At 40.4% G+C, this 27174-nt stretch overlaps 1 protein-coding gene across 7 annotated transcripts in view; it reads right to left on the bottom strand.

Annotated features, from left to right (window-relative positions):
• Window positions 1–27174, bottom strand: part of RARB (retinoic acid receptor beta) — a 328154-nt gene that overhangs the window by 71495 nt on the left and 229485 nt on the right. For 2 of the 7 annotated variants that reach the window (XM_027638987.1, XM_027638988.1), the window contains exon 1: window positions 20419–21101. The exons of 1 other annotated variant lie outside the window; for it this stretch is intronic. In XM_027638987.1, the coding sequence (XP_027494788.1) occupies window positions 20419–20575 (157 nt within the window). In that variant the 5' untranslated portion in view covers window positions 20576–21101. 4 more of the 7 variants (XM_027638989.1, XM_027638985.1, XM_027638990.1 and 1 more) reach the window with 4 other exon arrangements.

The raw sequence follows: 27174 nt of genomic DNA, 5'->3' as shown, positions 1-27174 counted from the left end.
GCAGCAATTTCAGCTAATTAGGGTGAATAGCAAAGTGTTGCATTTGGTCAAAACATTCTGTTAACCCCCATTTTTGTTGGCACCAACAAGAGTCTGGATTTTTTGCTTTTTTTTTTTTTTTGTGAATTCACTGCAGGAGTGCAAGGCACACAGCTCACATACATTAGGCAGAAAGTCAAAGGAAACGCCAAAGTTCAACTAAAGTACAAGTAATTAGAACCAGATTCTCTGCTGCTTGTATGTGTGCATTTGATTGTAGAAGTTATTTATAAGCCTCCAAACATTTGAAAAAATAACTATATACTGTAGATCATTTAATTTTTATGTCTCGTCTGGAAAAAAAAGTCTGCTTTTAATCATCTTCCAGGAAAGAGCCAGGAACTGGGAAAGTGGGTCTCAATTGTTTCAATACAAATTTCTTTCTTTCATGTGCCACATAAAACTATACTATAAAATTAAATCCAAAATATCATTGACTTCGCTCCCCCCTCCAATTTTTTTTTAATAAAAAACTTCTTTGAATTTGTCATGCTTAAATAGTTTGCATTGTTATGAGGGTTTGGGTTTTTTTAAACTCTTGTTTGGAAGACAGACAAGGGGAGAAGGAAAAAAAAAAGAGTGAGAGAGAAAGAAAACATTATCGTGGAGACTTGCCAGCCTTGACTTAGTAACCTGGCCATGACCCTCCAGTGAGTGTGTGTTTGACCCGGTCACACATGACTCTAGCTGCGTACTGTTGCTGGGTTATAAGTCCCAGATATTTTTACCATATATACAACAGGTGGGAATCATAGGCAAAACAGAAAGAGGAAAACAAAATCTTCCCTTGTGGGAAGACTTCCATTTTCTCCCTTGCAAAGAAAACAGCACAAAGCAAAGAAGTTGTGCTACTATTTCACGTACTGGTGCTTGCTGCGCTGGAGTGTTGTTTTACCCGGGGTGGATGCATGGAGATGGAGTGGGCTGAGGGCGGGAGGACAGAGGAAAAGGCTCAGAGGAAGCCACATGCAAATGTTAATTAACGCAGAATGAATTACCACAGTCAAAAATCTTTCCTTACAGAGCTGGATTTGCACTGAGGTTCAGGAAGAAATGCTTTTTATTATAAGCAAACATGACACACCTAGATTAAAACATACAATAACTTCAGATCAAGATGTTATTATCAGGATTTTCAGAAGTACATAGGAAAGTTCGTTTTCCACATTTGAAGGTTTTATTATTTGCATCTTGGTAGCTGCCTTAAAGCTATAATATATTCTATTATAGCTTAAATTAAAGCTTAAATATATTCTATTATAGTTCTTAGTTACAATATTTCCAGCATTAATTTTAATCAAGTCGTAGTTCATCTCTACAAGACTGTCCTTAAAAAAGGGTGGTATTTGGGGTGAAAGCCAAAAAAACCCTCTAAGTCATCAGGTTTGCACTCAGTCTGAAAGGAGGTATTACGCTTTCAACAGGGACATCAGAAGATGAGGCTCCATGACCTTGTTTCTTCTTGAGGGTGCCCAATTCAAAATGATCCTTTTCTGTTATTTTAAAAGCTAAAAGAGTATCCCACAGATTTTCACTATGTGCTGCTCAGGATTCCTACAGTATGATTAAAATAACAACAAAACTAGCAAGAGGTAGAGGTTATGGAGCTCAGAAGCCCAATCTGCAAGGACTGGATTAATGGGCAAAACTGCACACAGGGTCACCTAAAAGGAGCCTCAGACTCAGGTCACTTTAAGGGCCATGCTGAGGGCACAGGCTGCTGCTGCCAACAGCTATCTCAGACAAGGTGCAAGTCCTGATAGGCGCAGCTGAGTTGGCAGGAGTTTTCTAAAGCTGAAGGACTTTTGCTGCTACAACTCCTGTCAGTTAAAGAGTGACATGGACAGCTGGCTTCTGTCCCGAAGCATATGGGAGAAGAGGGGTGCTGCTGAACTCTGCCCTTTGCCTCATGAGTATAAGAAGCAGTTAAGCACACTCTCTGCTCTGATATCCTCACGCTAATGAAGTTCCAAGTACAAATTTGGCCATTGCTACACTGCAGGCAGACATACCATCAGGACAGTATTTTCTTCCCCCACTCTCTTGCATCTCATGTATTAAGACAGTACACTATTTTGGGCAGGGCCTCAGAATATGCTGTACAGTAACCAGCGCTGCAGGACCTTCCAGTGCTGCTCCAATGCAAATAATGGTAATGATCATGATCCTGCCAAGTCAAAAGATATTTGAAAGAATGATCCTTGAAAGGCCTCCACAGCCTTGAGGGGAGCCATTACTTGCAAAGCAGGTCCTTGGAGCACCTTCATTTTAACTATTTTAGCATTTCAGTGTTAAAACACAGACTAACTTTAAAGTGTGATTTTAAAAAAAAGCAGGCTTCTTATTCAGCAAATGCCTTGCTGTGTACACCAAGCTGTATTTCCCAACTGGAATGGTAGAAGTGTGTACGCTCATCTGCTGCATCTTCCCTGGCTTAAAACTGGGAGAGAGCAAGCTGCATCATACTCCTTCATGCCTTTCACCAACAACATTGCCAAGTTTCAACTGCAAATCTGTAATGTTAACCAGCAGAGTCATGTAACATAAGTCAACAGAGTCAGTGGATACTGATCTTGGCCACACGACAGGAGTACAGCCCTTTGAAACCTGTATTTATATCAGGTGATTAGGGCCAAGAAGTAAAGTTTTGCATCCTCCTACCAGTATAGCAGAGCTATCCAGATTTTTTGCTGTAAATCAGAAGACAAGAGCATCTATCTTTCGGTTATTCTCCTGTTCTACTCTCATAACACAATTTCTGTTCCTTAGCAGCTAACGTCTTCATTTGTAGCACAGATTTTATTATTTCCAGAATCGTCCTCTCTCAGTTGCCCAGTGAAGAGTGGGGATTCTTTTGTAACATACTTTTCCGTTATGACACATTCTGGTCTCCTTATTAACCCACTTGTTAAGCATGCAAATTCAGTCACCTGACTTTACACTGACATTTAACAAAGCACTCCAGGAGCCCCATCTGCCAGCACATCTTCCTGCGTGACATTCTTGCACAGATCACAGACCCTCGAGTGACTCTCCCCAGGCCCTGCTGTCCCCACCATGCAGCACAGCCAGCACTGCTTCTGGTTCTGCCATATTTAGCAGCATGAAAGATACCGCCCTCTTCTACCTATCTGATATACAAGCATGGTCCCTGCCACTCCAGTATGTGAATAACCCATGAGCATTCATATTTTTACCTTTGTAACACCTAAGTGAGATAAGGGAAGATCTATTCTTCTTCCTTTACAGACAGGAAACAGAAGCACTGACAGTGAAAGAGCTTTATTTGCTTGGGTCTTAAATTCCTAGAGAAATGCAAGTAGTACCAGCTGGGATTTTCAACAGAACACAGCACTAAGTGGTATCTTCAAATTTAGCCTTATGTGTCTTGCCCCACGTTACACATCAGATGCATAACAAAGCTAGGAACTCTGTTAAGTCTGTTCTCAGTCCCTCCATTGTGGGGACTCTGATGCACCCCCAGGTCTGCATGTGCACCCCACTCACCTGCCCACTGCGAGGCAGGATAGGCCTGGGTGCCTCCAGCCCCCAAGAGGGCTGCTAGCAGGGAACTCGGGAGAGATGATGAAACCCCTGCCTTCATTTTCTGATCTCCATGGCCAGCAGAGAATCAACTTTCTGTAAGACTACGCCACCATATACACAACTACACAGGTATGTCTTGGCAGATAACAGACTTGCCCAAGAGGAATCCTGAATCCTCTCCTGAAGGCAACTCAGCAGCACCCATACACATGGACACTGTACCACACAGGCATAAGCAACACCAGAAACTGCCACAAAAACCTCTACTCTTGACTATAGTGTCTGAGCCTCATGTATCTCCAAGATATAAGTCTGAATCTAGCAGACTAGTCTTACATATTGAGCACACATGACCTGGAAACCACCAATAAACACAATCATGTATTTCTGAATCAAAACACCCTTAAAAACCTTCTTCTGAAGCTACTGCATCTTTTTGTTGTGTCCCACAGGTATTCTGGGAGGAACCATCACTGCAACCACTTTTGGTGCTCCTCCCAGTAAAGCCAGGACTTTTGGCACCTACATACCGTACACACATATTTACTACAGCTAGTAGTAAAGGACAACAAGGAGGCTGCAGCTGCTCTGTAGGTTTGCAATGCCTGGTTCTCAAGCAGCTCCACTAAACCCTGGGGTAGTATGTATAACTAACATCACCTTTTCAAAGAAAATGATACTGACTTTCAGGCTGGTGGTTTTTTTTTTTTTTTTTTTTTTTTGCTTTTTACAGTTATATCACCAAAGCTGTGCAACATTTGGGTTTATGTGTTCATGTAGCCAGAGAGATGCATTTACACCTGAGCAAACGTGGAAAGCAGAAAGCTTGTCAGGATTAATTATATCAGGGCCAAGAACTGCATCTGGTTATACCTGTGTTACTCTCAAGACAGCGAGACTTAATGACGCGCTGGTAACTGAGAACAGGAGCGTCTTTCGCTAAATAAATGGCCAGGCACAGACCATGAGCGAGCCAGGGTGAAAGTAAGAGTAGAGACAGGATGGCCGCGGGGTTTGGCAGGCAGAGTTTACAGGGCAGCAGCTCATCACTTTGTATTAAGCGCCTACCTTCAAAATGGAAAAGAAAACATGTTAAATGAAAAAAATAAATCGTATGGAAAACTGAAGAAAAACATCCGAAAGATGCTAGCTCTGTAGTTTTTTCAGGTCGGTGATTTTCTGCCTGTCCACTACCATGCAAAACTGCATCAGTCTCAAGTGAAAATTCCGCATTACAGCAAAACTGAAAAATAGGATCTTCTTTAAACAAAAATGCATAATTGTGCTATCATCTGCACAAAGTTAGATTTTCCTTTGAAAATTAACTTTTCTTACAATTCAGGCCCTGATTGCTTTACCTGTAAATTCCTATGGTCAGATTCTCATGTGGAGTAAAGTACCATAGGCAAAGAAGAGACACAAATGCAGAGAGGATGAGAACTCTGGCCCTTTTTTTCTTTATTTATGAAAATGGAAGCCTATTTCTGTGGCCTATTGATACAAATGTGGTGTGACAAATTCAGCATTTTTTCCCTACAGGACCAAAAATTAGAAAAAAAGGCCCATTGTGAGGAACGAAACACTTAAAAATAAAAGGAGTCTGATTCTTTTTTCAGATATGTTTTATGGTGTTGCTATTCCACCAATTCCAATAAAGACTCTTGACTCGTAAACATAAATGGGAGAAAACTCAGATCCAGTATCTTCAATAAGAAATAAAACTTTCAAGGGCAGTGAAAGAGCTGCTATAATCTCTACATATATCCAGATATTTTACTAAGTCATAAAGTCTCCATTTATAGTTATTAAATGTTTCATAGTGTTTTGCAGATTTTTATTTTTAAATCTTTTCAAGCATTGAAACAGAATAATTCAGAGTATTATTCTAAAGGAATGATTTTATTCCTCAAAACTTACCTCCTATCCAAGTTGGTATTACTTTTCAGTATTAATATGTCTGCCAAATAAATTTTTTATTTTCTATATATTCAACATATCTTATGACACTATTCATCATGACTTTCTGCTGTGGCTTGAATCCAGCAAGAAAAGGAGTGTTTTAGTATCTTTAATCATGTAATACTATTACACAGTTGTTCAGTACCACATGGACAAAATAAAACTGTTCTGCTCTCCTTGGAAATGCAGTAAAAATTGCCTGCTATGTAATATTTTACGTATAATTTTATTTCTCAAACTTTAGGACCATTAGTTCAGAATATTTTGATCTTTAAGTGTTTTTAAATCTTAAAATTAATAGAGTGACTCAACAAGAGCCAATTCAGTGATCAAAACTACTTCAAGTTAGTATAGTAGCAGTTAAAATGCTTATCATCCCAATTAATTTGTATTACAGCCACACTGCTGGATATCACTAATTGATTTATATACCCTACTTTCTATACCCATTTACAAGGGCAATTATGAACTCCATCACATATGTTTAAATGGGTTACATTAGAACAGTATCTAGAAACTTGACTGCTGAGCTTAAAATCTTTAAGAACAGGTAAATTCTTCATTAATGGGTATACTATCAATCCACTACAAATGGCCTATAACCTTTCAAAGCAGCACGTGGTACTAATATTTTACTTTTCATGGGCAGTTTGAGGTTGATTCCACTGATGAGCTTCACCGCTATCTTTAATTGTTTTTAAAATTGCATATTATAGGCAGCAATAAACACAAATTAGCATCATACCATCCACAGCTTTCTGCAAGGCACAGTTTCTATAAACAAGTTAAAACGAATACAACTGTAAATAATAAGCATAAGTATGCTGAACTTAATGAATAAGGGCACTAAAAGAAATTGAACAGTAGGGGTTCAGCAATTAGAGTAACTGCCCATTTTATTAAAAATGTATTGTTTCCAGCTTTTGCTTTAGAAGACTTTTATTGCTCTGCTAATTCTAAGTTTTGATTTCCTTGGAAAAGGAGGTCTAACTCTTTATTTTTCTCTGACAGCCCCCTGTCACACAGCCACTCACCTTTTTTACAAGGCAATGGACAACTGTGAAGCTTTATATCTCACTGCTCGCGATCTCACTCTCCGGCCCTTGCTGCAGACCTTTTTTTTGGCATCATGCCACCCAGAGGTATGATTCTTTATTGAGTAAGGTTTCATTCCACAACGAAGCTGGGATGAAACCTGCTGAACCAGCAAACCCCAGGCAGCCGCCCTCCGGCCCCTTCCCAGAGGTTACCAACACTCTGGTAGAGCAGGGAGGGGAAGAGCACGTGTCCAGCTTCCCAGCCACGCTGCTGCAAAACAGGGCCATTTGCTAAAGCTGGCAAGGCTCGGGGCCATGAAATGGAGCCATGAGTTTCCTCCTGCTGTTCAGCAGCAGCCTGCAAGAAGACAGGGCAGTGTGTAGACTGGGAGAAGCAAAGGTAGCTTCTTAAACCAGGCAGATATGTCTCCCATTCCCCACGTTATTGCAGTGAACCCTGGGCTACCTTTGCTTGTAAATAGATGTTTTACATCCATGTAGCTTACTTTCCGAGTAAGTGTAAAGATTATTCCTTACACTAGCCTAATTGCACCCACGTTGCTGCTCTGCTGCAACTGTGGGGGTATAATTGAAACAATACGTTACTTCCATTTAGACATGACACAATAACAGGAAAAAATGGCTTTCATCACTCGAGCTTATCTGCAACTAGAAGGGCAGTGAGACCAAAACTTAACCTTGCTGACATCCTCCAGCACACATATATTTGCAATATCTGAGACCAAAACAGGGGCATAGCATGCCAGACCACGTTCTAAGAGCAGCTCACCCCAATATATTTAAGAAAGGAATATTTAAGAACTGCACATTGCCACTATCTTTTGAGGGGACAAATAAAATATAGAGTTCACCAACCTGTAATGCTCACCTGATCAGAATTTCAATACTTCTGAATTGAATACCTGCCAGACAAAAAATGGTAACGCAGGTAGGTAACCATGTAAACTAAACCAGGTAACATGAAAACTAAAACACTACCATATTTCCTTTCCTTGGAATTCACAGTACCTTGATATTGAGTTTATAGAATATTGTGGTTTTGTTGTTTGCTTTTTTTTTCTTTTAACTCTCCACCGTCACAGTTAACCTGGCAAACATCCCTCGGCCCCTCTCACAGTAGGTGCAGCAGAAGCCAAGAGCTGGGAAGGAGCGTGGTGTCCTCGAGCCAAGTGGTAGCAGCACTCTAACTGTGGCTCAGGGCACACCTCCACACTCTGCCTAGAAGAGCAAAGATCAATAAAATAAGACATTCACAAGAGCCTGGAGACGAGTACCGTGACTGGAGAGCACATTTTCCAATATTCTGTTTTCCTATTCTCTACCTGCAGTGGATTTTCCTGTTAAACCCTTGGAGTGAGGAATGCTCATAATTTCACCTGTATGTTGTCTGTCATTACCATTCTCATTCAGAAGAGAAAAAGTATGCACACACTGTACTGCAGGCAAACACCCCTGTGCTAACAGCATTTCCTAGTGACCTGATCTTTCTTATTCAATACCTACCTTCAGCAGTGACTTGGGGTTTTTTTCCCCAGATAAGCTGCTCACAATTAACTGCAATATCCTAGTCTTGCAAACAGGAAAAATGTCAACCATACTTTATACAAAATATGGCAAAAAGATAGTACTTTATTTCCAAAGAGTTGGAAAAGCAGTATTCTGTCCTGATCCCTGATGTCCCAAGAAACTTAAGGCAAAACTCATCCTCTGAAAAGGGGAAGTTGCTATTTTCCAAAGGGATTAGAATCCAGAAAATCTCTGGTTAACATGATCTAATAATTTTAAAATGTCTATATTATGAATATTCAATATTACACATATGCATATAAGCATGTTTCATAAAACACTTTTTTTTTTTTTGGGGGGGGGGACGACGACTGGACTTCTCCTGCCATGTTTGAGAGATTTGGGTCATCATTTACTGTAGAAATTAAGCTCTCTTTAAAAATGCTTTTCCAATTGCCATGGTTAGAAAGATATACTATTAAATGAAAATTCATTCAATGCCATCTTCCCAAATTTTCTGAAGGACTCATTTAGTGCCTCTGCTCATACTGAAAGGATTCTGAAGCCCCACCAAAGTATTACTGACAACATGCCAAGGCTATTAAAAAAAATTAGATAGCAGTGAAACTATCTTAAGATCCAGAAAACCTCTAACCTGTGGCTTTAGTATTTCATGAATCACTGTGACAAGGCAGAGCAGCCATTTTAAGGAATTAGTAAAATACAGCGCCAGAGAGCTGTTAGAAAACATTGCTTTTAATTTCTTAGTATATGTCTAAGTCTGACCACTGCACAGCAGCATATAATTGCCCCAAACTGTGATATATCTAGGTAAGCTTTCTACAGAGTAAGTTTAGCATGATTTCATTTACTTCTCTGTCTGATCTTGTTTTGTGTCTCATTATGTGGACCTGTTGGAAATTTGGGGGAATCTTCTTAGTTCTTTTTCCACTTTATCCACCAGATACAAGTTTGTTGTCTAAATATGACAATCTATAAAAACAGCAATTAAAAAAAATCAACCTGTGAACTCATGGAATGCTCTCTGAAAAAAACTCACCTCTGATCACCTTACCCTGGGACCAGCAATCCCAGTGGGACAGGGGTATATTTTGGAAAGCTCTCATACCACCCAGGCACAGGGAAGACCCCTGTTTCATGGCACCCCCGGCATTTGCAAACCAGTTTGCCTGATCACTGCCTTCTATTGTTTCCCGAGATAAGAAGGGCCCCAGTGAACAATTAAAGCTTTCAATAAATAATCTGCAAGCACATTCATTTGATTTACTGTTATTTGATACAGCAGTTAGTTTCAATGGGGCAGTTACTATTGATCACGTAAAGTACTACAGACAAACATGAAACACTTCCAGAACTCCACGGATTATTACTCTTTATCTGCCACTCATCTGGGTTACTTGTAATGGTTGCGAAATTTAAAATCAATAACAACAATTAGCGTTCAGTATACTCTGAGGAATGAATCATGTGAAGTATGTTTTGTTACAAAAATGAAAGGCTGAAGAGCTTGCAAATGTGAAAGACTCTTGCAAACAGCCAAACTCTAAAATAATTTATCCTGGTATTAGAAAGTGTCCAATCAAGGGGGTAAAGAAAAGAAAAAAACGGTATTTGGAATGCACACACAAGCTTACACACAATTATAAAAAGGTATTGGTAGGGTTTTCAAAGGAATAAAGCTTTCAACCAGGCTAGTGAGAAAGACGCACCCAAGTTTTCCTTAGAAAATTCCACTACAAGTCCTACAATTTCATACTTGCTCCTTGACCTCTACAGGAGTTTTGGGTTGGACTTGCACCCATGTAGAAAATTGAGGACATAGGAACAGGCCTGACTCCTCTTCCTACTAGCTTTTACTGGAGTTAATCACCAAAAAAAGTATCTAAGTGTAAGAAATGAATGCAAAATAAAATTAATAAAGCTGGAAACTGATTTTAAGGTATATATGTTGAAAAACACCTTCTTTCTTTAGATTCATAGAAATTAGTTGTGAATCTAATGAAATGGATGGAAATAACAGTATTTTGAGAACTCTGCCAGAGTAATAATTCTAGATAATTAAAATGCAAAGCAATAAGAGAAATGTTTTATCATTAAACTGTAACCAGAGCTCTGTGTGAAATCATCCATTCAGAAGACTTGTTTTTCATCAATTATTTGTAATTTATCTCATGTAAATATAAGAAGGTCTAATTAAAATGTATGACTCCTTATGCAGCTTCTTGTCATTAAGACCAATGAAAGCATTCTGAAGACCATAATGAAATAATTATGTTTGCCTTTAAGAATCCTCTTCAACAACACATGGCAGTACCACACTAAATTAAAACATCAGGAACTAAATTTCTCTTGCATCTATTTCCATTTTCACTAATTATACCCCCAAGCTTTCCAATAGACCAGGCCCTAAAATTCTTCTGAAGCTGAAACAGCCTAAGGAACAGCAGCCTTTCCATAGTAATGGACTTTGATGAAGAAACAAAGGTAATGCAGCCCTGGAAGCATTAATATTTCAAATAGAGTTATCATGTGAAAATATGTGTTTATTTGAAAAATGGGGAAAAAATTGTTGATAAAAAGCCAAATATGTGTTCCAAGGAAACCAATACTCTGACTTAATCTCCTTTAATTGCGTCATTCCTTCCTCATTTCTTTTCGTCAGAGTATTTTCTTGTTCTGCACAGAAATTCAAGTTAGCAAAAGCATTACAAACATGGTATTACTGGGCAGTGCCAGTGTACCATGGTGTAACTGAGCTCTGCTTTCACATTTTGGTAAAGGTGAAAACAGCCCCTGTGAACAATTGCAGCTTTCATAATGGACTCCATTTCAGGGAGAAGAGAACAGCTATTTTCCCAAACTGCCTCCAGACATTCAGTGCTTCCTAGCACACAGCTCCTGCTTTAACCGTGAAGTCTTGCAGGACCTCTCTAAAACAGAGAGAAAGGAAAGGATTTGGATAAGATAAAAAAAAAAAAAAAAAAAAAAAAAAACCAAACCACCAAAACAACTCACAGAAGGATGTGAGTCAGCTTTGACTTCTTGCAGGCAGCCGAAGGCTTCTTTTCAAAACTTCAGGGAGATAATGGATCCTTCTTGGTGTGGTCTCAAGATTAGAGAGTGTTGCAATACGTGCAAAGCATAGAAAGATGAGCAGTTCACATAACCTGCATGGCATGTGACTATATAGGCAACTAGAAAAACACAGCCGGAATGTGCTCTCCAAACGGAAAGACGAAGGCAGAGGTTCACTGTGGGATGAAGCCTTGGGAAAAGTATCTTTCTCTGTTAGCCCCCCATCATCAAAGACACTGAAAGACATAGGTGATTTGCCATTTGTTCTGCACTTTACACCTTGGTTCAAAGTGTGGGGTGGAATCAGAAGGATCTTTAGAAAGACAGGTCTCCAAGACCTTCCAGCCAGCCACTAAGGAGGATCTGACTTATACCCTGATCCAGTAACTAATACAATTTCTTCCTCAATTGAATGAAAAGAGAAAAATCAAAGAACAAAGCAATGCAAAGGAATACTCTGCATCGTGAGGGGAAAAAAGAAAGACCTCCTGAGACCAAAAGTTGAGAGGCAGAAGAATGAACAATGACTTAAAACCAAACAAAGAACCTCCCAAACTCAAGACCTGATCTTAACAATAAAAAAGCTCAGCCATGCGTGACATTTTAGCTAGTCTTTTGTCTTGTCCCCTAAGCCAGAAACTGCAGACTGGTGGATCAGTGAGGGCAGATCTCTGTGAAGGAGGGAAGGTTTGTAGAGAAGTTAGGATCTTTGATTAGAGCAACCCAGAGAGTTATGCAAAACCCCCACAGGCAGTTGAGCTTTGGGGAGTACAGGCTTTTCCCTGCGCCTTTAACCAGGGTCCTGGGGGGAAGCATCTGCCTGCAGATCCGCAGCTCTTGCCCAGGGGAAGGTCCGGGTATCAGGTATCGCCAGATGGCACTGTGACACAGTTTTCCAACTCCTTTTTCTCCTGTGTGAGTGAACGTTCAGTCTTGGAAAGACAGGCAACACGGGTCTTCCTTGAGAGTTTTTGGGTAGAAGATGAGGAATTTAAGCAGCAGAGGAGCTTGCTCCCTGCCTCAGGCTCCGCCCATGGACAGTCCCTGAGAACTGTGCTGGAGGCTCTGAGACCCCTGAAAGCCAGGGTAGAGTTGCACTGTGCCTGAACACCTCTGTCCCAGATTTGTGAACAAGTGAAAAATTTAGATCAACTCAGATGCTGTTACATTCACTTATCATGCAGGAACCTAGGAATCCTCTTGGTATCAGTCACCAGCTGGCAGAAGAAGTGATTCTTGGACAAGACTGGAAGATGACATGGAAGTTCAGTAGGAAATGAAATACACACCTCTATAGATGTGCTGCTGTGCCACCAGCCAGCTTGGCAGAGAAGACTACCAGAGTGGTGCAATGGCCATTTCGGGAACACCTCAAGCTGCATTCAGATTAAAAAAAAAAAATAAAAAAAAAAATCGCAGGATTCAAGACACCTTTTGTGTTCTTTAGCTGTTTTGGTGGGGTGGGGGTTTTTCTGTTTGGTTTTCTTTTTTTTTGTTTGTTTTGGTTTAGGGGGTTTTTTTGGGAGGGGCAGGGAGAATTGAACTATTCCTTCCACTGTTTGTATCTTACAGGCACAAATGGCTTTCTAGAATCAAACCACCACTGAGGGAAATCTGTGTTAAGTCAAACTGTGGCTGTTGTGTCTGGTTGGTACAATAGCAGTCAACCTGTTTGATTGCTCCACACCTCTGTCATATATCTTTAAAAGAAAAATGAACCTTCTTTCTTTTTAAGAAGCAATGTTGGATGTTCATTGTGCTGAACCTGCAGCACAGTGACATGAACTTTTACTAGTATATCATAGAAGTATTGGTACATAAATACACTAAAGACTCACTCATACAACCGCTCTGTGCCTGAAACTCTTATTAAAATCAAGGGTGGAGGGCTGAGTGCATTTAAGTGCTTCACTAGATAAGGCTGTAAAAGACAAAGATGTACTTAATTTGTCATTTCATTGTTCAAAGATGCTTGCTAAAAATACAATGCGAGCCTAGAGAAAAATATTATGGTTCAACAGAAAGAGATTCTCCAAACCATTTAAAGAAACTAAGCGGTGCTAAAAAATCTCTTTGTTGTGAGACATTTTTCTGCTCTTTTTCTTAGGGGATGCACTTAGAGGGTAAAATGTAAGTCACTGAAAGTGCACAGAACGGAAATCCCTTCAAAATATGGACGGACTTTAACATCATGTCCTTAGCAGCGAAGATCCAGAGTACTCTCAGAATTCATAAATACTCATTCAAGCTTTAACCTATTAAACCTATACAAGTGTCACTTGCATGTGTATATTTAACTTATGTAGTTTTATAATATTCAGTTTACATATGGTATAAGCAGGGGAAAGAAAAATCACCTTGTCCAAGGGGAATAGAAGGTATATTATATACTCTATGTCTAGGATTCTTTAAAACAGACTTGCTGGATTATATTTCCATCTCTCTTAACAAAAGTATTTGAAGAAGCTGTAAGGCTCACACAGAACACTAAAAGAAAGTGGGGTCAGTTATATAAGGGCTAGCATTAGTTTGTTAAAAGTTTTTTTCCTACCCACTCCCAAGTAAAGGGACAAAGAAGTGAACATTGTGGGAATGTGTTTCTAAACCACATGATATCCTTATCAGATTGTCATGTACAAGGGAGGTTCTCACACAGGGACCCCATGCTGGTGAGCTGCCCTGTCACATGATGCAAGTTCTACGCTCCTATTCAGATTACTAAAATGAGCTGAAGAAAGCTAGATTTTCCCCTCCTCCCTCCCTCCTCCCCAAAATAAGCAAAATGCACAGTGACCAAAGTCATATTAATTCACTGCCACTGGGAAAACAATCCTGAGCAGCTGCTAACAATAAGTGAGTATATGAAGAAGATAATCTAGCTATTAAAATCTATACCACAATTAATATGTGATGAGCAGACTTTAATGCATGGAAGCAAACAGAGAATCAGAGAAACCTGTGAATCAGACAAAATAAAGGGAAAAAAACCTTGGTTGACTTGCAAATTTATAGAAAGAGAGTAAAATGTTTTTATAAACAAGTCCTACTTTGTCCTATGTCTCTATTTTCACTGTTGATGTTGTGAACTCTGTCACTGAATTACTTCTTCATATAGTTTGGGGGAAGTGGAACAGTCCTGTAAACATTTTTAATAATTAAATGAAGGTTCTAAATAGTAATTGGTCATTCAAATACATGGCTTGTTTTAAAAAGTGCTGAGGGAGTTCCTAGATGCTCAGCATATTTGGAAATGAAGCCATGAAATGTGGATTTAGGATGCTAACTTTAGGCTACTGTTTCTGACATTCTTAACTTTTGAAACACATTTGCTCATGCAACGACAAATTAGTAAAATCCCAGACCTTAGATTATTTTTAAAAAGTTTAAAATCCACATTTTTGGATGCAAGTTGTTTACAGATTACAATTAGGAGGAACAGCTAAGATTACTTTGACCAAAAAACTGCACAGAATCATTTCCACATGATACCAGTTTGTTTATTTTATACCTAGAATATGGTTCTCATAAAAAGGCGGCAGCAGTAGACGAAAGACATTACTCTTGGTTTGCCTGCTAGAAAATTCAGTGTTGTTACCCTCATGCCTATATTTTTTCCTGTAGCACTGACAAAATTATTATTCTGTTAGTTTAAAATAGTTTTGACCATTTTGTGGCTTGTATTTTTGTGGTTCCATTTGGTTTGAAAGGGCTTGGATTTCAGCAAGAAGTGGCATGGGTCACAGTGCATGGGGACAGACTTCATGCACGTGAGCAAAGGTCAAAATCAATCATAGCTTTGTATTTCCAGGCCTATTACTTTTGGCAGTTTACCCTGCCAGAAGGGGCTAAAATATTTGCCTCCCAAAAGGAGTAAACATCAATAGGAGCAGGAATATAATCAGATTCTCAACCACTCAGCAATGAGAAATGAGGGAAAAGAATCCCCTCCTCTCCGTAGCCACTAAGCCATTTAAACATTAGATACAACATTTTCAGCAAAAAGTTGAAAGATTTCACAGCACAGTGACTTGAAAAGGACAATAGGCCTATTTAGGCAATTATATTATGCAGGCTTTGTTATTAGGCAGCCCTGCTCAGTCCCAGAAAGTCTGGATAATCAAAAGTGTCCAAGTACAGGAAGGGGAAAAGTACAACCCCACCCTCCCACACAGCCGCTGCCAGGACCTCTGGATTTGAAGGGTAAAGTCTATTTACCAAAGTTCCTTGGCCATTTTATACATCAACTGATATCCTTCCTCATGGGGCTGCGTGCTACAGCCTAGCAGAGCTCTGGAAAGCCCTCTGAAACCACAACTAATTTGGCCCCAGTCGCCCGCCCCTGTAAATTCACTGCTGAGAGGCTGCTGCCAGCCCCCTAGGCAGAAACTGTGAGGGGAGAGGGAAGTTCCCCCCCCCCCGGCTCGCACGCATACCAGTGCCGGTCCCCACGGCCAAACAGATCTGGAAACTCATTGCAGCTGTGCTCTGCTTCTGAGGTCTCAATAGGATGGGGCATAGCGCGGCCGGACCGCGGCAGACAGCAGTCCTTCTGAGCACAATGTCCCTTTCACAACCCCACTCCCAAATCTAAATGCTGGCTGTGTAACACAGCCGCACTTCATCGGCTGCGTAAAGGGCGGTATATAAATTAGACCTGAGCAAAACCAGTCTTTTGGCGTGTTTAGGGGAGGTGAAACCACAATCTGCCGACCAGGGCGCCACACTCCCCGTGCGCCCCTGAGCAAAGCCCCTCACCTTGGCTGGGCTGCAGTGCTGGTGTGACGCACACATGGTTAACAAAAACAGCTCAGCAGTAAGTGGGGATTTAACTGGATGTGAGGATGACTAACTTCGCTGTTTGAAACACTATCTCGGTCTTTCAACTCCTTAACTCACCCTCTTCAAGGCATCGCCTCACCATCCTGGCTTTGTTCTTACAAGTTGCACCTTTGCTGCACAGACTCATTAGGCAAGCAGGGAGTCACCCAAAGATACATTGCTTTTCCTCCAAGCTTATCCCACCCTGACTTCACCAGCGAACGCCTCTCATCATTTTTGTCTGCAGGAGTTTTTGACAGCGGTGCGTGTCCATTAGAGTTTTCCTGTGCCAGCAGACGAATCAGGCTAACTGCATTAGAATCTATGTAGAGAATAGTTTCCTCCATTCAATTAATTTGGAAGAAAAATATCCTCATGCAATTTTTTTGTAAGTAGTGGATCAGAAACAAACATTTTTTAATAACATATTTCAGGGCATTAAGCTAGAAGTATAAAAATTTAAACAAAGACTGTATCCCTAAGCAAATCAATCCAAGCAATTTAGCTGTAAAGTTTATAGATGAACTTTAAAGAAAATAACCTGGTTCAAACAGATCTTGCCTTCTGGGCACTAGCAAACACACCTGCAGCAATTTGATACTTGGGAATGCAGATTACAAGTCCTTCACTTCAAAATGTTTGTTTTTAAATTCAGAAAGATGAAAGAAAATAAAGTAGTGAGCTTTTTTTTTTTGTTGAGCACAGATGTTTCCAGCGCTTGCAGGGAATGGGAACCTGACCCAAACATTGCAATAATCCAGAATTCTGAAGGAAAACATACACCTTCTGCAGTCCCATCTTCATGAACTTTCTAAAAGTTAACACCCGCTAGCTCCTCTCTAGGCAAACACTTCCTACCAAACTGAAATAAGAACTGCATACTATACGAGCCTCAACATCCCAATGTGTTCTGCTGCCATATCCATAACTTTTGCCTTCATCAAATTTTTCATGCTTCTAACCCTAAGGAAATGCAGTAGGCAGTAGTCTTCTACTTGATATAATTAGTTGAAACACTACATAATGACAAACAAACTTACTCTTGTTTTGGGCCTGCTCATTTGTTTTTTTTGCCTGTTTAATTAATGAAGACTAATGAAGACTTTTTTAACAGGCTTTTCCAAGGTCAAATCGCCATTCTTTGCAGCTCCTCTCTCAGGACCTGTCCTGTTCCCACTTCTGCAGTATTTAGTTAGCTCATATTTCACCGAAAGTTACTGGTTTTCTCTCGGTGTTTGTTGCCGCTGCACTACAAGGGAGCAGAAAATTCTACCTTACTTATTCATTCTTGCAATCTCAGTTCTTTTGTTCTTTTAAGAACCCTCCTTGTCTAATTTGATTACACTGACCTGATTTTTATCTTATGACAAAAGGAGTGAGAATGAATTATGATTAAAAGTGCAGTTGGTTCTACTCTCATTTCGGAGTCCATAATTTTCTTTGCAAACAAATAATTTCATTTTAAATCTCCTAACTAATATCACATCAAACATCAACATATATGAGTGCAAAATTAGGGGCGATTTCTGCGTGTTTGTAAAACATCGCACAATACTCAATGGCTAACAGTTGCACTGCAAACCCATGGCAGATTTTTCCTCCCACAGGGGAGAGGAAAAAAATACCACACAAGTTAAGGTCATGTTTGGGTTGTGCCTTATCCTCTATTTTTACTTTGCAGACCCTCGTGGACTAGTAAATTCATGATGCTGCAGGAGTGTGCTAGCTTAGTGAATCGTAATAGGATTAACGTACTGAAGATGTGCTGAAGTTGGAGACCTACAGCATTCTGCCCTAAACCCTGCAATGGCCAATTTTGCCAGCGTTTCAGTTGAAACCCTGATGCTGTCTGGGATTGTTACTGGCCTGCTCTGAGTCTGCACTATCCATGTACTATTCCCTCAATAGCCATTTATGCTTTACTCTACAATCACGTCTCTATCAAAGCAATATTTCCAAGGCCTAAAGCAAAGGCTGCAGGTGTACTGCTTTTTTTTTTTTTGCAGAACCAAAAATAAAACAACAAAGTAGACCAAAAAAACCCTATCTATCACACATCTAACAATTACAAAACTTAGCTATTATTACATTCCATTAAATCACAGAGATTTTTTTGAAAAAGGAGAATCATGAAATGCTTGAGTTAGAATTAAACTTTGCTATCTTTATATTTATAAGCACTGGAGCACCCTTTAAACTATTAAAATCTTTCTGGACCACAAAAAATCTGGTTTTGTCATTATTTTAATGAGATGCCAGATAAAAATCTTACACTTTGAGAGAATTTTGGTATTTTAAAATCCATTTATATATTTACTCATACGCATAAGCTGCTTACACTTTCTTCAAAATTGAAAACAAAATTTGCTCTAGTAATTAAACAGTAATCTTAATTTGGACCCTAACTAAATTGTTTTTCCATGTTTCTATACATTAACTTTCACAATTCAAATTACAGCCATCGTATTATGATTCAGGTTTCGGTCCAATTTTAAATTCCCATGCAGTGAAGATTAATCCTATTGCTTGCAAAGTTACAAGACTGGATTCCTGAATGCATTTTCCTGTATTTTTAGTTACTCTTGTTAATATGAGTTTCTTTGATTAGCTAAACTTTGCTGTTATCAACACTTGTCTCTTATCACAGGCCCTAGGCAAATGACATATTTACCACTCATTCCATTCTGATAAGGGTAATCCTGTGTTTAACTTGCCCAAGAACAAACGCCATACATTTTGTTTTTAAGAATCCTGCTTCTAGGTATTAACAACATACAAAAGAATGAGCAGGACGTTTTAAAGCCAGAAGTTATTTAAAGAATATTTTGTGCGTGTAAGCTTTTAACGACAGTATATCCCTCCTACTCCAGCAAAGTTAATTTAATTCCAAGTTTCCGCAATATCACCGCTGAAGTTATACTAAAGTTTAAACCATGAAAGGAGGAAAACACATTTTTAGTAAAACATCTGGTTTGGATTTTTGTTTTTGCTAACTGAAGCTCTCCTGTAGCTAGTAACATTATTTTGAAGTAAAAGTTTTGTTTCATAATTTATTTGAAGCATTTCGAAAACAGCGCGAAGAAAATAAATATCCCGTGCTGAACTTCACAGTCTCCTTTTAATTGTAAAGATATCAAATCATTTGCAGTGTTGTAGGCTGGTAGTCACCGTTCTTTACAATTCTGTTTTCACTGCTCAACCCACGCAAACGTCATATGGTGACTGAAAACTTTTGAGCAGAGTGAAACACATTATTTCACCAAACAGTTTTACATTTATTTTTCAATTCCTCCCTCCACCCCTCAGAGATATTGAAGGGAGAACTCTTCTAATTCCTAGCTAACTTTTTAACATACTGTGAAACGAAAATTTAAAACAGATTGATACAGTTAATGGCATACTGAAGTGCCCGAGAGCGTGCTAAAAACATTTTGATAGATAGCCAAGTCATTTATCTAAATCACCGTCAGAGCAGTGAAGCATCCTGCAAGTTTTTATGCAGAGTATAAGCTAGTGTTTTCTGGCATTTTTTGTCATTTCTCAAACTTGAAACTGGGGTGTTAAAATACTGCTGTTGTTTACCATCTATATATTTCAGCAACAAATCAAGGCCTTATAAAATAATAGTACATTTTCAGAAGTGTCATACCACTAACTCTCACTCCTCTGTTACCAGTGCAACGCTGTCTGCATTTCAAGGTATAGAAATAATTGATGGTTAAACTCAAAGGGTGTTCACAGTAAGTAGTTTTCTAGCAAAACAGCAACTTCTTAGAGCAACAAAGTGAAGAAGAAAGGTGGCAGCAAGGTCAGTACAAAGAAATATTGCCTTTTCTTCGGAAACTTAAAACTTCTGTCTGATTTTTGGAATGGCACCTACCCACTGCAATTCCACATCTTTGCAAGAACTGTAGAGAGCAGTATTTAAATTGCTTCGCTGCTCTGCCAAAATGCACTTCAAGACAACATGCATCCTGATTATCAAACGTGCTACAAAATTAGATTAAGGAGAAAAAAAAAAAGCTATCACAGAGATGTTATGTAAATTCATCCGTCACTGGCTGCAGTTTTGCAAGTATTTGCTGTATTACATTACAATTTTATGTGTTCCTGTTTGGCTCCACAACTGTTCTTAGGATCAATGTGCCACATGAGAAGGGATAAACAGAAAGAAGTCCGGTGCTTCTTTCCTTTTTCCTTTCTTGCCAAATGGATAAAAAAAGCTTGCAAACCACATTTTGCAGAAAAACTCACCCCACCCCTCATTACCTCTGCACTTAATTACGAGTCTTTCTTTTTTAAATGCATACAAATAAATAAATAAATGAAATAATAACAACAACAATAATAATTATAGTAATTGCTTTAAAGTGGAAAAATAACAGTTGGGACCTACATTGAGCACTGTGCCGGTGTTGCCACTCTGTTTGTGCCAATCCACTGAAGCATGCTTTGAGAGCCTTCTCCTGGAGCATGCAGGAAGACGGACTCGCAGTGTAGAAATCCAGCATCTGAGCAGGGCTCACTGCTAGAACGTCCATACAGTCAAACATGATTCCCCTTGCACAGAATGCCTGCAAAAGTGCTTTCCTCTAGGTGTGGAGGAAAATGGCACATAAAAGTACACCCAACTCCATCAAACTCTGCCCCTTTTTTGGCACGTAGGCTGTTGGTCTTTTTCCCAGACCAGAATCATGAATTATGACAGACAACACAGCTAAAAGCCTGTAATTGATCCAAATGATCATTTACCATTTTCCAGGCTGCCCAGCCAATCCAGCAAGATGGGGGGATGCGAGCCGCATTCCAAGTTTTAGCTACCACCAATTTCCCCCAAAATTTCTTGAGAGTCAGTCCAGCTCCTGCGGCAATCGCCGGGTGCGTGCCGCGTCCCACGCCGTCCCAATCGCCCACCTCCCCGGGATAAAACAGCTCCGGTAGAGGCTCGGGATCCCCCTCGGCCGTGAATAGATGCTTCTGCCTCTGAACAGCTCACTTCCTACTACTTGTGTCACAGGGAATGAAAGATTGAATTGCCTAATATATGCGAGTGAACTTTCCGTGAACCCTTCCCAGGCTGCTAACCTTCAAATGACCCAAGCGCTCTGACATCACCAGCTCCCAGGATTCTCACACGCCTTCACAACTCCCAGCAGCCCTGCAAAAAAAGCAGGCAGGCAGGCAGGCGGGCAGGCAAAGGCGAGCCCCAGCTCTGCCGGAGTCGCCCCGCTGCCGCCGAGCGGGCGGGTGTGGACGGGGAGCCCAACTTCCCAAAAGACCCCAAATAATAAAGGAATTAAAAAAAAAAAACAACCACAACCAAACCAAACAACAGTGAAGAAGGGGAACGGGGTGGGAAACAAACAGCGATGTTTTCAGCAGTTGTAGGGAAGGGAGGATTTTTAAATTCCAGTTCGATTTTCTAAAACTTCTGTGCCTCCCTCCCCCCCCCCCACATTCCTTTCCTCCCCGGAGAGGCCAAGACCGAGGCGCAGGCGCTGCCGCTGTTCCACAGCCAGGGACACGGGCTTCGCCCCGGCTTCTGGGGCGGCGGGTCTGGGCTCGGAGCAGCTTCATCCCAACGCTGCCCCAGCACACGCCAGCAGGGACCCCGCTCAATGCCACCCGCAGGGACCCCGTTCAATACCACTCGCAGAGACGATGGCCGGTGCCAGTCCCACTCCCAGCGGGGAATCTCAGGGGCCCGTCCCTCCTGAGGCGGGGGGGAGTCAGGCCCCATCTCTCCTCACCACCCCTCCCTCACATTGGCTTCTAAATCACCCAGCAGTCCCTGGCTTCCCCGATGGGCTGGATTTGGCAGTGCCCGGGAGGGCTTGTCCCCACCACTGAGCCTAGGGCAGGAGGCAGCCACGCATCGCCTCTTCTCCCTCCTCAGCCCCGCCGCCGGGTCCTGCCTGTCTCTGATTAGCAGAGAGGGGCTGGGGCTGCTCCCGTGGCCCCGGAGGGGCTGTATCAGCTTTCAGAGGGCTAATGAGCCCCAGCTCCCCGGGAGGGGACAAAGGCCACGAGCTAATCCATGGGGAACAGAACCCAGCCCATGGTGCCAAGCAGGGACACTGTGGCTGCCCCCTCCCTGGGGCAGGATGCCCCAGCCACCCCTTCACAGCCATTCTGGAGTTAAGGGGCTGCTGCCACCCACCAAGGTCTCTGTGAAAACACAGTGGCGGCAGCTCTCGCTCATGGCAGGAGTAGGTGTCAAAGCCTTCACAGGTGTGTGGCCAGGATGCCACAGCCAGCCCTGGGCTGACTCACCATTTGCAGCAGGCCAGCAGAGAGCTCTGTGTTTTTTAGGTAAATAACTACCTTCTGCAAAGTCTTGCTCATTGAGAAAGACTCCATCGAGGCTTCCAACAGTCCTCATTCCTATGGACAATTTAAAAATGAAAAACAACAGCCTGCAAACACTCCCTTTGCCCCAGTGGAAAGAACATGAGCTCAATAACCACATACATGCTTCCATTTTAAATGAATGAGCCAAGGCACCTCAGCCCCAGCAGAGTGAGCATCACCCAGGAGCAAGGCACAGAGGAGCCCTTGCTTCCCGCTCCAAGGAAGCTCAGATTCGGAAACTGGAAAATGAAACGCTTGATTATTGCCTGTTTCTTGCAAAGCCCAACATGGGGGTCGGGCAGAGAAGGGGACACTGTGCACAGGCATGGCGCACCACTGGCAACCGTAAAGAAATGCTGGAGAGAGACTCACCCTGGGACCTGCGCAGCCACTTTAATGGATGTGGTGTCCCCTCTCCACAAAAAGTCCTTTGATGAACCGAAAGCTCTCTGACAATGCCTGCAGATTGTATTAACAAAACTTTTCACACAGGTTCAAGAATTAAAAAAAACCCAAACCAACTCACAAAACAAACCCCCCCCCCCCCAGCACACACACTTGTTCCCTGAAACTGATACACCCACGTTGAAAACTAGAGGCCAGCAAAAAGAGCTGCTGCAATCTGTAAGCGAATCCTTTTGAAGAGATAAAAACAAAAGCTTTTCTTAGCCTCCTTCCCCTCGACGGGAGAGTTGTGGTTGTCCGTGCAGCACGCAGCCTCTCTTCCCATCTTTTCTTCAGGCAGAAGAGTTACAAATGCTAGAGTTTAACAGCTTCTTTTTAAGGACTTTTTAAGGACTTTCTCAGCCCTTTGGGGTGTCGTCCCCTAGCCTGTACCCCTCCAGCTGAAGAAGCCCCTGACACTCTCTAATCCAAAATTTATGGACAGCATACGCTTACAAAAAAACCTATCCTTCAGGGAAGGCTTGTTTAAACCACTTCAGCACAGCAAACAGTGTTTGTTGTATTAAAAAGGCAAGTGGAAAAGCAGCTAAATTTCTGTTTATATCTCAGCTGGCTATGTTGCTACAATTTTGTTTTGAATAGCAAAGCTAAATTAAAAGACTATTTTCTAACCAGAGGACACAGGACACACGAGAAGTTTGGAATATGTAATGTGTCACCACAAAAATAACTGGAAAGGATGACATAAAACACCGTGTGTTTTGTCAGTCTCCAATTTAGGGAGAAAACAGCTTTTTGTGTGGACCAAGGTTCTTGGAGCAATTTAAGCTTATGCCAAAAAAAACATGTTGCCCATGTGAGTTAAAGTAAACAAAATCAGACAAACAGAAACATACAGTTATGTTTTTTTCTATTAGCAGTCTTAGAATACCGTATTCAAAAATAAAACCTGTTGGTTATACTCAAAACATAGACTGGCTACTTCTGAAAGTAAATGTCGGGAAGTCACGCTTCACTGTGTATGAACTGAAAAAAGATTACTTTTTCTCACTGTATCTAAATGAGCCAGGTAGCTCATGCTTTATTACAAATAATAGTTGCACTAATTTTTATACTTGTTACTAAAACCACATGTAATTAGCGAATTCCTCAAACAGCCCAATGGTTTACTCTCATATTATTTCTATAACACAGTAATCTATGCATCTCATATTTCACTTTTAAATAGTATGATACTCATTTTTCTTAAACAGAGTATCAGGAAAAAATCATAAAATGGGGGGTATTTTCTAATCTAGATCAGAACTAACCATAATTATTATGATAACTAATAGCCCTCTAAGTCAAATGTAATGAAACTTTAAGTATTGCCACATATTTTAAATGCCTACCCAGCTCCCATAGAGGTGCAAGGAGGCAAAGGAGGCAACAACTCTCCAATATCTTCCACTTTATCCATGCAAAGAAATTGTGATTTCACATCATTGCTTTGATCTGTTTTCTCTCAGACTGTGATAGCAGAAACTTTACAATAAACATATTCTTAGCTATAAGTAAAATAAAAAGCTTAAGCTCAAGTCAGAAATCTATTTCCTTTGGTGTTACTGTATATTTGTCAGTGTGACATAGCACATTTGAAACCCATAATCATAAAACAAAAATTTACAGCCAAGGTTTAGGGTCTACATCTGTTTCTCTGGTTTTTGTACTACAATTACCCACTGGACAATTCGGAAAGCAGCACTATGAATCATGTACTGCACACATGGTTGTGCTGGTCACTTTTTCGTTAGTACAAGAGGCTGAGGATGCCATAATATGGTTCACCAAGAGAGAGAGAGCATTAACTAGAATTAGGATGAGTACACCAGGCTCTCTAATAAAAATTACTTTACTAGAAGCAACAGAGTACTTGAACATTGCAGGCATATTTATAGGTTGGAAAAATTAAGAAATACATGCAAAAATTCTCCCAATAGAAGTACCTCAGGGGAGGCAGCCTTTTTTTTCCCTTTGCATCCATTTTACTATTAATCAAATGTAGCACTCTCTTGAAACAGTTTTGACAGCAGAGTAAATGGTTACTAGTGAATGATGTGTGTGTTTAAGCAGTGAAAGCAGAGACAAAGTGATGTTTTCTTCTACTCCCTAGGCAAGAACTGACACTAAGCTTGCTGCCTCAGCTTTGATACTCACAGATTCCTTTGTGTCAGTTGCTGGGAGAATCACTGGCAGTTCACTAACCCTGCCTCACACATGGGCTTTGATTTTTACCTCTTCATTGACGATAGATGTTAATATGAAACAGTACTTGTCTGCTTTGATGGTTTTTTTTTTTTTTTTTTTTTTTTTTTTCTCCCCACAAACTGGTGATACAAGGATACAAGGTTTCAAATCTGAAAACTTGAATTCCCCCTTCACTACATGTAGTTTTTAGTGTTAAAGGATGTTTTCCTCGTGTCTCAAGCACATGAATGATGTCAAAGATTATGGGGAAGAAAATCACTAGGTCACAAGAGAATGGCTGAATATTTAAAACTCTAAGGTAGGCCTAGTAAATGAGTATCAACCCTGAGCAAGAATCACCCTGAAGAAAATAAAACAGTAAAATTACTGGCATGAAATGGCGCAAATGACTCGGAAAAACATGAAATACAGTGAAATTAAGTCAAAAAGGGGTTTCTTCTGACTGCTATATACTACTATACACAGCTTGCAACGACCAAAACAGGAATTTGCACATAACAGGAAGAATTACTTCAGGCCTGAAATATAACAGCAACTGGCAAAAGACTATTCAGTGCAGAACAGTATTTTATTTTAGATGGGAAAAGCAGCTCCAGACCAGAACTTGGGCATGCAAGCAGTCTGCGAATCACTTACTGATAAAGGCTTTTTGTCTGTCTTAATCAGTGGGTATGTATTCATAAAGCTGCCTTTAAAGCTGATTGCTTAACTTAAAGGCTATAAAAATAATTCATCTCCACAAACTCGAACACACAACCATGTTTCTTAGAATCCATACAGTTCTTTGGCCTGGAGCCAGGGAAAAAGAACTGCCCTATATGATAAAACTGGAAGTGTATCTGGCTCAGCAATCTATTTCTAAGAGTGACTACTACTAGACTTTTTGAAGGAAAATACAGGAATCCCTAGTGAATGGTGAAGTATAACTCACCCACAGGTCCTCTAATAGCCGGTTCTCTAACAGCAAATCACTTAAGCGTTAAAGCATGAGATTTAATATCCCTTCCAAATTTGATTTTGGTAATAGCCATGATATTCTAGATATTCATATATAACCAATGTCTTTTTGGATTGTGATAAATTTGTAGCTTTTTGACACAGAAGTAGATAGTAAGTTACTGGGCTTTGAGACAAAGGATAATTATTAAAAAAAACCCCAAACCAAAACAAAACCAAACCAAAACAAAAAAAACCCACTGTAAAACTCATCCACATTAGAAATAAAGAAGACAGACCAAACTACACCACTCTGAGGCCCCAAAGGCTGACTGCTGTAGGCTCCAGAAAGATTGGCAAAGAGGGAATGATGTCATATGCATAAAGAGAGAACAATATGCATTTTTGAAGGATATAAAAAGAAAAAGCATTATTAGATTAAAATTGGCTACATACTGAATCTACACTTGCTGTTTAGGAGGATCCTGCAGTGCAAACATCACTGCTAAATGGTTGTCAGAAAAAAACAGAAGTGAGGAAAAAAAGGTTTGTTTCATTTTGTTTTCTTTTTAAATGACCAGAAACTGCTGTTTCAAGGCTTAGCCAAGAAAGAGTTTTTACTGCTAGCCTATAAATCCCTCAAAACAGAGTTATAATGGAAATGCTGAGGTAACTGGAGTGCCATGCATGGTACTGACACATTGCATTGTATACTGGAGAGAGAATGAAGGTTGTGAGATCTATAAAACCAAAGTAGAAGTGTGATGTATGAAAGAGCAGAAGAGCGAGTACAAATGGTGAATATTAAACTGCAGAGAATACTACATCTAACAATAAAGTTTCCTATATGCCGAATATGCTCATGCTTGGCTGAAAGCAAAAGAACACAGAGGTCCATTAAAACTAAAAGAGAGATTCAAAAAGGATATTTGAGTAACTACTTTGTTTCTGCCTTCTTAAAGGAGTGAAACAGAAATTACCTAACAAAAGGATAGTATTTCCTGATGTTCTGATATCCTGGAAGGTGTCTCGGAATACATAAATAAATAATGTTAGAAAATGTGGAATAAATGGGAGTTCCAAACATAGATGACTTACAACCCTAGCTGTAACCAGAATCAGAATAGAAAGTGGAACAACTGTTTCTATAGGTTCACTAATGGCAGCTTAAACCTTTAGTGCAAAGATAGCCCCGATGGCTTTCTTCCAGCAA

This window comes from Corapipo altera, unplaced genomic scaffold (genome assembly GCF_003945725.1).
Source record: "Corapipo altera isolate COAL_440 unplaced genomic scaffold, ASM394572v1 44, whole genome shotgun sequence".
Taxonomy (NCBI): Eukaryota; Metazoa; Chordata; class Aves; order Passeriformes; family Pipridae; genus Corapipo; species Corapipo altera.
The sequence above is the reverse complement of the archived record's forward strand: the minus strand, read 5'-3'. Positions and strand labels throughout refer to the sequence as shown.